At 55.9% G+C, this 11363-nt stretch overlaps 1 protein-coding gene across 1 annotated transcript; it reads left to right on the top strand.

Annotated features, from left to right (window-relative positions):
• The first annotated feature begins 427 nt into the window (after positions 1–427).
• Positions 428–6766, top strand: LOC103901723 (opsin-5-like). Its single transcript, XM_009282648.1, has 5 exons — positions 428–515; positions 2155–2317; positions 2938–3065; positions 5040–5368; positions 6212–6766. Exons 1-5 carry the CDS (start codon positions 428–430, stop codon positions 6764–6766), a joined length of 1263 nt encoding a protein of 420 aa, XP_009280923.1.
• Positions 6767–11363: the final 4597 nt, after the last annotated feature.

The following is an 11363-nucleotide window of genomic DNA, read 5'->3' as shown; positions in this document are numbered from 1 at the left end:
GCAAGCCTGGAGGACGTGGGGGACTTTGCAGAACATGAAGCCTCCAGCTCCAAGCAGCCGGTGCCCGTGTCCAAACACGCAGCGCCTGCTGCAGTCAGCACATGGCCGAGACTTGCAAAGAAAATTTAGATCCAAAGACTAATGCTAATCAGTAAAATCTGTAATTGAAGAAATGGTAATCAAGTGAGATTACCAGCCTGATCCTATGATCGGCCCCCTGCCCAGCCGGTTAGGTCAGTGCTGCACACAGCGTTAATGAAGCCACCTCCCGCAGTGGCGGGGCCGGGGGGGTTGTACGCTGCCGGCTTCGTTGTAGCACCATGCCAGGAGCGTGTCGCAGAGCTGTCCTCCCTGGGAACCGAGGAAGCCGAGCAGTCCTTCATTAGCCAAAATTCACTCTCACTTGTATTTGTATCTTGCTTTGCAGATGGGAAATGCGTCCAACGCCTCAGTGTTCATCTCCACCTTATCGGAGAGAGAAGACCTGATTTTTGGCACGCTCTATTTAGTCTTTGGTAAGGAAAGACAGGCTGTTATACCTGCGACTGCTGCGGGCAGCCCAGGTGCCTGCCTGCCTGCCAGAGACATTCAGGCCTTTTGCAGTCACTGATACTTCCAGAAGTGTTCAGTCATTACCAGAATAATCAAACTGGCCCTTCCCATGTTAGCCCTCCCACGTTACTCAAAAGGATGATCTGGCCAAAGCTTGGTGACTGCACTCCCCTCTCAGGGGAGCTGCAAGTACCAGTTATGTTTTTAAATATTTGGAAAGTTGAAGAACAACCTTTGAGGAACGTGCTGTAACTCCTACTGCAGCCACCCGATGTGAGACGGACAGGGACTCTGTCAGCATTGCCAGCTTCATGACTATTGAAGGGGATTTGGACCTCCAGCTGGCCCTTGCTTTCCGCAGAAGATGCCGGTGAATGTCCTGCGATTTGGGGTCAGTGGCACTGAAAAGCCAGCAGGCACAACTTGAGGGGCTGGGACGTGCTCTGAGGTGGCCTAGACCTGGTTGGTGTGGGCCAGAAGTGAATGATGGGCAGAGAAAAGCCTTCGAATTTTCTGAGCCCTGAGCACGTTGTCTCCCAAACGCTAGAAGCTTTTCATGCCTGCGAGCATGGGGAACCCAAGGGATGCTTATGCCACTGGGACTGCCAGCAGTCCTATAGGCACCTACAGCTCCTAGGAGTTAGTAAAGCTAATCAAATGTACTTAGTACAGATGTGAGACTAGCTCTGTGGGAAAAACGCCTCGTGAGGCTGGGAACAAGGACAAACATCTCAGCACTCTACCCTCCAGCAACTCCAAAGCCTCCAAGCCCTGGATTTGGCCAGGTCTTGCGTGGGAATCCTGTTCCTGAGAGGAACTTTAGTGTTGGCCGTTCAGCGGCTTTGGAAGCTGGTTCTTACCATAATATTTAATTTACAGCCTAATCCATTAGGGAGAAACTCTCGTCCTACCCAACCTGCCCCACGAGCAGCAAAGATTCCCCTTCTGAGGACACTGAAACCTCTTTTCAATGAAAGCACAATTTCGTAATTAAAAAAAGAGAGGAAGCCCTTGTTATACAATTTTAATCACTACTGTTGTTTTAAATACACTAATAGCAAACAAAGAGCCATCTTTTGTTTAGTCTGGATTTTCCTTGATCTCCATAATGCCTTTCTTCTTGTTTATTTTGTTACCATGATATTGGACAACACAGACTCACAGGAGTGACATTGCCAGGAAGAAATTAAAAAGGCGAAGGGGCCCAGCTCCTTGGCCTCACATCAGAAGAGCAATCGCACAAAGCTCCCGTTATTTATCTAGCTGGAAGGAAGTACCTCCCTTGCTCCTTCCAGCTGGAAGAAGTGAGTCTGGCCAGATTCTGCACCCGGAGCCCACTGCAGTCTCATCCCACCACTGCCCTCCTACCAAATGCCTCTGTAGGATCTCAGGAAGGGGAAGGGATCAAATTCAATGTAAAGCAGCTCCAGATGTGCTCACAGAGCTCTGCAGGTCCTGCTCAACCCACTCCGGAGAGGGAAGCCTGGAGCCCTTTCCACCCTCTGTAGACATCTTGGTGTTTGCTTCCAAACATCTCAAGATGATCTTGGCTCCTTTCCCAGCTCTGTTACATACAGCACTGTTCCTCTGCCTTCTCCGCAGGCATCGTGTCCCTCTCTGGGAACTCGCTGCTTCTGCTGGTGGCCTATCGGAAGAGGTCCATGCTGAAGCCTGCCGAGTTCTTCATTGTCAACCTGGCCATCAGTGACCTGAGCATGACGGTGACGCTCTTCCCCTTGGCCACCTCATCCTTCTTTGCACACAGGTACCTTGTGGAAGCGGCTCTGCGCTGGCCAATGGCCCTGGGTGCAGTTTGCAAACCTTGTCTTGAAACGGGGATATCCCTGACAGGGGTCTGGAGGGACCCAAGGAGTCAGTCTGGTGGCACTGGGCCGCTGTGTAACCTCACAGACATCCACCCCGCAGCAGGGTGGCTTGCTGTTCCCTGTCCCTCCGGTTTATCAAACAGACTTGCTGTAAAAGGGGTTTGGTGGTGGGTTTCCGAGCTGGCACCCACATGTCACAGGCATTGCAGTGGTGTGCGCCGGCGTGGATCAGGGCAGCTCCCGCGGCTCCATCTGTGCCTGTCACTGGGATGCTCAGGGAACAAATTAGGGGCAAGATCATGCCCATGTTTCCTTGGGCAATCAGGTGCTGGTATCCGTGCAGCCCATTGCAGCCGCTCCATGCATGGACAGCTTTGTTTCTGGTGTGGGACCAGCAGCTGAGGCCTCACTGCCAGGAGAGCGGCTGGAAAATACCCAGCCTTCCTCCAGAGCAGGGACCACGGAGACAACTCCCGTCCAGCCGAGTGGCAGGGGCTGTCAGCCAGCCGCCCCGGGCAGAGGGGAAGGGCTGGGTTTACCCGCAGGCTTTCCCTTGCAGGTGGCTGTTCAACCAGGCGGTGTGCACCCTCTATGCCTTCTGCGGCGTCTTGTTTGGGCTGTGCAGCCTCACCAGCCTGACGGTGCTCAGCACTGTTTGCTGCCTGAAGGTCTGTTACCCAGCATATGGTAGGTGCTGGGATGCATTATCTGATCTATACTTACACCCCTCTCTGTTAACATAACCCTTTTACTTCCTTCTCTTATGGGCCAGATCCACCTCTTCTGGGAAAGCTTTGCCCCAGGGCTACCTATTCCCAGTGAACACACCGGCGCAGCAGACGCTGAAGGCTTTCATCACTTGTGTATTCACTCCCCTCCACCTGCATGGGGCTATGGAGCCCTGGCACCCTGTGCCCATGACCTGTGCATGCATCTCAGCCGTCCCTGCCTCCAGAGCCTGCTTCACTCTAGGGCTCAGGAGCATCATCCAGAAAAGTACCAAAGGGTTGTCCTCCCTCTGCAGGAAAGTCCCAGCTGCTGTATCGCAGCAGGTCACAGGGTTTCAAACATCCATACACAGACTTGAGCTTAGGCCAGAGCAGACTCTGCATCTGGGAAGCCACAAGCTCTGACAGTGCAAGGAAGAGCCGCTTTCCCTTGTCCCTGGTGGGAGAGCTATAGGCCAAATGTATTTAATAATTCACTGAAATAATTAATACAGGAGGGCTGGGTTTGCAGTGTTGTAGCTCACTTCTGTAGCCCTGTTTTCACCCGGACTTCCTCTGCAGTGCTAATGTGAACGTTTGCAGCTCTAAGCTTGGGCACCAGCTCTTTGTAGAGCGCATGCGCTGCAGAGAGCACCTGAGGAAGCGAGGGGACCCAGGGATGTCCCCTACACATTTGCAGCTCCTCCTGTTTGGAGTTGCTTCTTAATTTCCTCAGCTCAGCTGCTAATCCTCCATCTAGCATGTATCTTCAGAAAAGACTTTGGATTCAAGTCCAAAAAAAGAAATAAAATGGGAAATCAAAGATATTAGTTTGATTCGCAGACCAGCACCCCAGGATGCATCCTCATCCCCTCTCCCGTGGCTTGCTGCCCATCTGCCCCGAGCCTGTGGCTGGGGGGGGGGGGGGGGGGTTGCTCCCCTCCGCCAACGTGCTTTGTCCCCAGCAGCTGACGGTGCCTCAAGGACAATGCTGGAGCAGAGTCACCTTGGTTATGTGCCAGCACAACAGCTCAGGAGATCACTAAAAAGGTGGAAGGAAAGATAAAGATAGAAGTTGGCTGTTAAAAGGCAGCCCAGGTACCAATGGCTTTTCCCTGTGCAGGTTCTGCTCTCTAGATGAGCCAGTGCTTGGCACGTTGAGCTTTTCTCCCCATTACACCCCGGCCCATTTTCCGTGAGGAAGTGGCTAATCTCAATGTGCTTTTAATTGCTTAGTTTCAAAGAAAAATGTTACTCCTATGTATGGCTGAAGATTTAGCACTTTATACTGAGCTCTTAGAAGATCAGGGACTTTTAGATTTGGTGGGGGATGGGACAAAAAGAAAAAAACCCACCTCCCTCAGTGCTTCAGTCTGCCAGAGAGGAAAAGGTCCTTCAAATGACAGCGTCCGGGATGGCTTTGAGCAGTCCTGGAGCCAGCTCTCCCTGCCCTGTGTTCAGGCTGCTGCAGCCACGCAGCCTGCCTCCCTCCCCCCCCAGCTGCCCGTGGGGCCGTGGGTGCAGCCGTATCCCTGTGGGGCCACGGGTGCAGCATCCCCCCGCCATGCCACAGCAGCCACACGACCTCCCAGCAATTCCTCCCAAAGCCAAGAGAGAGTGCACTGCTGATCCTGCCACTTGCTGCCCAGATTGGGGCAAACCCTTACGTTTCTCTTGGCTCCTTGCTCTGGCCGCCCGCCCAAGGGGACAGGAGGATGCCCGTGTGTCCCGGGGCCCGGGGGTGAGCGCTGGTGCGGCTCTGCCCGCTCCATGGCTGCAGTGCTGCCATGCTGTGCACAGCAGCTCCTGCTCTGCCCAGGCGGCCCCGGCCGTCTCCCAGGGCAGCTGGCCTCATCCCCAGCGCTGGAGGTGTGGGCAGCTCAGGGTCACAGCCCCTCTTTCCGCTCCCCCTTGCCCGTGGGAAACCATCCTCACCCCGATCCCTCTGCTGCAGGCAACAAGTTCTCGCCCTGCCATGCCGGAGTGCTCCTGCTGTGCGTCTGGGCATACGCCCTGATGTTTGCCACGGCCCCCTTGGCTGAGTGGGGCAGCTACGGCCCCGAGCCCTACGGGACAGCCTGCTGCATCATGTGGAAAGCCTCAAGCAGGGAGGCCACGCTCTACATCCTCGCCCTCTTCATCTTCTGCTACCTTCTCCCCTGCCTCCTCATCCTCGTCTCCTACTCGCTGATCCTCTGGACGGTGCGGGTGTCCCGGAGAGCCGTCAGGCAGCACACGTCCCCCCAGCGCAGAGCCCGCAGCGTGCACAGCCTGGTCGTGAAGGTAGGGGAGGGCTCGGGGCAATGCGGGGTCTCAGGGTGCCCCCTGCCCCAGCCCACCGCCCCATGGGCAGGCAAACGTGGCAGAACCCCTTCTGCCAGCCAGCGGTGTCTGCTGCTGATGATGAATTCTCCAGGTGTTTGTATCAGTGTGGGTAATAACACATTTCTCCTCGTTTAAAGCCATCAGGTGGAGGAGTTTTCATTTTAAATTACATTGGAAAAGATCATAAAAGGAGCATGCATGAGTCATTGTTCCCCAGACTACAAGCTAATACTCTAATTTACCAAGGATATGTAAAAAAAAAAAGTGGATACCCTTTAAAAAAAAAAACAAACATGAAAGAAAACAGCTTGCAAGCCTGGCCTTGAAGGAAGCGTTCGTGTCTGCTTAGAGGAACGGGGGTCTGAGCATGGCCTGTTTCCAGAGCCTCTCGGTCAGTCTGCACCCCGGCACACAGATTGCCGGAGGGATTTTGAGCGCTGCCAAAAGGCTGTTGGAGTCTGATGCTGGCCTGGTCCCAGCCGGGTCATTGTGTGCTTCGTGCCTGTCTGCCGCGGCGGGCTGAGGCAGTTCCCGAGTTTCCCAGGTGAGACGGGTGTGAGTCACCCGAAGCGAGTGCAGGTTTATACACCCGTGCTGGGACGTGCTGAGTTGCTGCCCTGATGTCTGACACCCCAATGCTGCAGTGGGGTGGGTCCAGAAGGCTGAGCACCTTTCCCTGGGGATGTGACCGACTGCTCGGGGTCCCGTTGCACACGGCTGAGTTTTGTGGGGGCGGGTCAGCATCCCACATGTGCCGCAGGAGGCTCATGGCACCGCCATCTCCATCTCCTTCTCTTCCAGCTGAGCATTGCCGTGTGCCTGGGGTTTCTGGCTGCCTGGACCCCTTACGCCGTCATTGCCCTGTGCGCAGTCTTTGGTGACGCCAGCCAGGTGCCGGCACTGGCCTTTGTGCTGTCAGCCGTCTTTGCCAAGTCCTCGACGCTCTACAACCCCCTGGTGTACCTGCTCTTCAAACCCAACTTCCAGAAGTTCCTCTCCAAGGACGTGGTGCTCCTCCAGGCCATCCGCACCCTCCTCTGCTGCAGCTGCCCGAGCGCTGCGCTCCAGCCCTTCCCATCCTCGGGCATCGGTGACCACCCTGGGGCTTGCAGAAACTGCAATGACACTTTTGAGTGTTTCAGTAACTACCCCAAGTGCTACAAACTCCCCCAGGCACCTGGCAGCTCGCCCCGATGCGCTCCCCTGGCTATCCTGGCCGATGGAGCTGCTTGCCAGCCGGGGCTGAAGAGGACGGTGCAGGTGATGGTGCTTGTCACACGAAAAAGGTCGGGCCTGGGCGCTGCGAATGTGGTGGGGGAAGCCCTGCCATCGGATATCATGAAAGACCTTCTCTGAGCCCAGCCGTGCCCGGCTGTGTCCTACCAGCGCACTGGAAGACAAACCCAAACGCAACATTTCTCTCATCTACGTATCCGATGGGTCCCCAGCATGTTCTGCAGATGAAGTGACATGAAAATTTAAGACCAACCTTGCCTCCCCCTCTGGTTTGGCACTTGCAACTCTGAGCCTAGTCTTTGTACTTGCAAAAAAAAAAAAAAAAAAAATAGACCCCAGTGCCTGAAATCTGCCCTGGGCGCAAGTCCAGGGCGCAGTTTCTCCTGCGGCTTGCTCTCAGGGCCCTTGGCCTTTTTTTTCCACCCTGGTGCTCTGATGACCAAGTAGGAACTTGGTTGTCTTAAGAAACTGTGCCTGGCAGGGAGGGCCAGGGGCCAGGAGGCCCCGAGAAGCATCCTGGCTCCCGCGCCACCTCCTGCAGCCCCCACTGACCATGTCCTTTCCCGTCGGGGAGCGGGACCACGCCGCTCAGCTACCTCACTTGGGATTATGAAGCATCTTTATATACCTCTCAAGAGACTACTCTCTGTGCAGGCTGGGTTACCCCACTCCCTCGATTTGAACGCAAACCCACCACCGTCCTATAGATCGAAATGGGAGCTTGTCTTTAGAGTAAGGATTTGGGGTTAAAATAATCCCGGTGTGAGTAATAGCAGTCCCAGGTCACGCTCTCCAGGCAGGGAATGGCGAATCTGTGGCTGAGCACCATCCTGGAGACAGGGCTGTGGCCGTAGGGTGTCTCCCGGCGGCTGGGATGATGGAGCAGCTCATGGCATCTGCGCTGCTGCGCAGGGGAGCAGCTGCCTGGGCGACAGCATCCCACAGGCTTGTCGTCGGCATTTGGAGATCAGTGCGGGCAGCTCACCCACGGGAAGAGTCTGGGACGAAAAGGACCGAGAAGCTGTGAAAGGGCCCGATGCAAAGCCACAATAGAAAAGTCCCCAGGTTATCCGCTGTGGCAGACGCAGGGCAGGCAGGCAGCTGTCTCTCTCCAGTAGCATGCTGGCAGCCCCGCGCTGCAGCTCACCTGGGGCTGAGCTCGGAGGCTCCCCATCCCACCCCCCGGCACCGAGCTGCTCGTGTGCCCAGCCTTGGGCACGGCGGGAGCTGGTTTTGCTTTGCAGGGTGTGAGTAACACGGCCAGGGTGCTGAGAGAGGTTGGTTATGCCCCAAAAAATTCAAAGATGCATTCAAGGGGATGAGAAAAGTCAGTAGCAGAAGTGGGAAACGTGCTGCCCTCAGGCACCCAGCCAGCCAGCTACTCGTGGGAGCGCTTTACGTTGTCACTGGTTAATGAACAAAACCGCGCCACAACCCATCGCCAGAGCTGCGGCATTAAATCATGGACGTGCTAAATGGGAACCGTGAACTGTTTTCTGTACTGAGCGCTGGGAAGCAGCCGCTGCCCCCGATGCTGTCGCTGGCTGTGCTCTGCCCGCCAGCCCTGCCTGCCAGCTCTGCGGGCCAGCCGCCCTGCCTGTAAGCTGACCCCGAGCTCTCCTTCTTCCCTCTGCTCCCCAGATACAGATATTGCTATTTTTAGCAGTCCCTCCCAGAACCGGGATGTATCACTGCCTTTTCTTAGCAGCAGCCTCTCTTCCGAGGACACGGAGTGCTTCACAAAAGACCCGCTAGCTGCAGGGGTGCGCAGAAATACAGGGGAGCGGGTGTGCTCCCCGGGGGAGCAGACGGCAAGTGCCCACCACCGGTCATTTAAGCAACCCAGGCATTAAAAACAGGAGCTGGGCTTTTTGGCCTCGATGTTATGGCCCAGTTCCACTGTAGCTGGCAAAAGGGGCCAGTGCGAGCTCTGCGGCGGGGAAAGCGGTTGCTGCGTGCGTGCAGAGGCACCCAGCGAAGCAGCGAAGGGTGCTGGGGCGTGGGTGGCCCTGCCCCTGCTTTCTGTGTGTGCCATCATTACCGGCTGCTGCTGCACAGCTCTGATTAGCGCACGACAGCATGGCAGTCATGGCACTTGCTTTTGTCCCTTGGTCATTTCCACTTAGCCACTTTAATTAGCAGTTTCCCCGTGACAGGAGAGGGTCACCGATACCTCTGGGGTGCACTTGCATGCTCCCGGGATGGTTTTGCCCACGTGTGATACCTGCAGTGCAGACGGTTGGGGCAGGGCAGGGTTTATGCACAAGAGCCAAGTAATAACTGAAAAGCCACACAGGGAGCGACACTCCTGCCTTCGCTTCCTACTCCTGCTATGCAAAAAACCCCCACCCAACCCAAAGATGTGCAATATTTGCAAAACGCTGCAAACAAACAAAGAAAAATCAGGGCAGCCAGTGAAGAAAGAGGACAAAGTTTCCAGCGTGGGTGCAGGTTTCTAGGAGGGCCAGTCACCGCCCGGCCCAGGGCACAGTTGCTTGGCCCCTTCCCACCCCACAGCTCGGGGCACTGCTCCCCGTGCCCCGTCCCAGGCACTCCGGCACACGAGGGAATCACAAGCACTTGGTGTCTCTGCTGACTAGTCATCGTGTTCCAGAAATTGTACATTTTTGAAGTAAATTCACTCATGCAAAACTGGCATTCGACTTGGTTCAGTTATGTGTTAGCGGCCGTGTTCCGGGATAAATGAAAATATCGCTGCTGTGCCTGCCGCTGCACGTGGCCGGGGCAGGAGAGTGTGGGCAGGTTTTGGTCCTGTGGGTGAGCGATTGCAGAGGCAGGGCACGGCCCGTTGGCCGGGGCACAGGGACTTGGGGCAAGCAAAGCTCTCCCTCCTCAGCAGCCGAGCCTTCCTCCCGCCGGGGTGAAGCAGTGATGGTGCAGCCGGCGGGGATGTGGCCCTGCTGCACCGCTCCGTGCTGGGGCACCCGTGCCCGTGGGCTGGGCTGCACCACTTGAGCTGCCACCTCGGCCAAGCCCCAGCTGTACCCGCAGCCCATCGCTGCCCCGGGAGGAGAGGAGCCTCCGGAAAGGTGCAAGGGGCTGATTTCCCACCAGAGGACATGAACACGAAGGGCTGCTGCCATCTCCTGGGGGCTCTCGGGGCATGGCCACCCTGGGACAGGTTGGGGGGCCGAGGACATGACCCTGGCCGGGCCGGTGCTTTGGGCTGTGATGGGCTTAGGGACATGGCACGGTCCAGCCACTGGTGCAGGTGGGTCCCTGCTTTGCTTACCAACCGCCCGGCCTGCTGCTTTGTCCCCCGCTAGCTAAAAAATACTGTGGTCCAGAAATCATCTGAAGGAGGTAGGAAGAAAAAATCTGCAAATCCCCCAGGTCCTTCATTACCCCAGGAAAACCCCAGATCAGCATCTGCATCTTTAGTTTGGCGTGAGAATGCGTTATATCGAGAACACCTAATACTGACTGTACTTCAATCTACATTCAGATGAGACACTCCTGCTGCTGGGGAGCCCAGGCAGCGGCACTGCAGCCACTTAGCAAAATCCAGATCAATTTAATTAACTCTGTGCACTGTGGCCAGGCCAAACAGCAGGTCCAGGGTCCCTCCCCGGCAGGACCCAGGACTGCCATGACCCAGGTACTCCTACCTGCCAGGCTGGACCCAGCCCCCGGGGAATGGCAGGGCTGGTGCTGCTTTAATCAGTGTCCCCAGCTGGGAATAGTGCCATCAGCTGCCACCAATTACCTGAGGATAAGAGCCCACACACACCCCCACACCCACACACACAAGGGCAGCTGCTGTGGTGGCTGCTGGTGGGGTGAGCCCAGGGCTTTGAGGAGGATGGTGGCTTTGCCCCTTGGGGCCGAGGTAAGGTCTGCGCCAGCCGCTGCGGTCGGGCAGGGTTTGGGAGGTGGTTGCTGTTTGTGAGAACCGATTTTTTTAGCTTTTGGTGCTGCTGCAGCCTGGTCCCTGGTTCTGGGCCAGGTGGGAAGGGGGTTTGGGGGCTGCTCAGTGGGAGCCTGGCCCTGGTGTAGGGGACAAGCCAGGGCTGCCTTGGTTTGGGTTTGGTGCCTAGGCAGACAGACGTGCTATGGTTGCTGGGTTTCCCACCCAGTGCTGGCCAAGTGAGAGCACTTGCGCCTTTTCTCGTTTCAAATAGCCGTTATATTCCAAGTTCAATCAACCTCTTGAGGTTGAAGATGCTGAGGCAAGTGCAGACACGTATGCTTCGTTGATCTATACATAAGCAATATATAGTTAACGAAAGCCCAGCGTGAGCCAGAAAACCTGCAGTGAGAAATCTTTCTCAAGGCGAGAGATTCCTTCCCAAAGGCAAGCTGGCAGAGGCCAGTTACAACCATATGGCAGTTTCAAAGGTAGTTGGCCCATTGTGGGATTATTTTCTGCCCAAATCTCCCATGATTTCACATCCCTCAGTGTCATAAAATCACTTTGGTACTAACCTGATTGTATAGGGCAATAACCCCTGGGATTTCTGTGTTCCCCCACTGACAGTACCGTAGGGCTCTGGGATATGCAGTTTGCTCAGTGTGACTGTTAATAACCTGCAAAGCAGCAGCACTTATCACAGAATCATAGAACAGTTTGGGTTGGAAGGGACCTCTAAAGGTCATCTAGTCCAACCCCCCTGCCGTGGGCAGGGACATCTTCAACTAGATCAGGTTGCTCAGGGCCCCGTCCAACCTGACCTGGAATGTTTCCAGGGATGGGGCA

This window comes from Aptenodytes forsteri, unplaced genomic scaffold (assembly GCF_000699145.1).
Source record: "Aptenodytes forsteri isolate BGI_AS27 unplaced genomic scaffold, ASM69914v1 Scaffold374, whole genome shotgun sequence".
Lineage (NCBI taxonomy): Eukaryota > Metazoa > Chordata > Aves > Sphenisciformes > Spheniscidae > Aptenodytes > Aptenodytes forsteri.
Note: the sequence above shows the minus strand (reverse complement) of the source record. Positions and strands in the feature narration are given on the sequence as shown.

Coding starts and splice junctions, on each gene's coding strand:
- LOC103901723 (XM_009282648.1), top strand. CDS start 428: ATGGGAAATGCGTCCAACGCCTCAGTGTTCATCTCCACCTTATCGGAG. Junction 516..2,154: donor CACGCTCTATTTAGTCTTTG/GTAAGGAAAGAC, acceptor CCTTCTCCGCAG/GCATCGTGTCCCTCTCTGGG. Junction 3,066..5,039: donor GGTCTGTTACCCAGCATATG/GTAGGTGCTGGG, acceptor CCTCTGCTGCAG/GCAACAAGTTCTCGCCCTGC.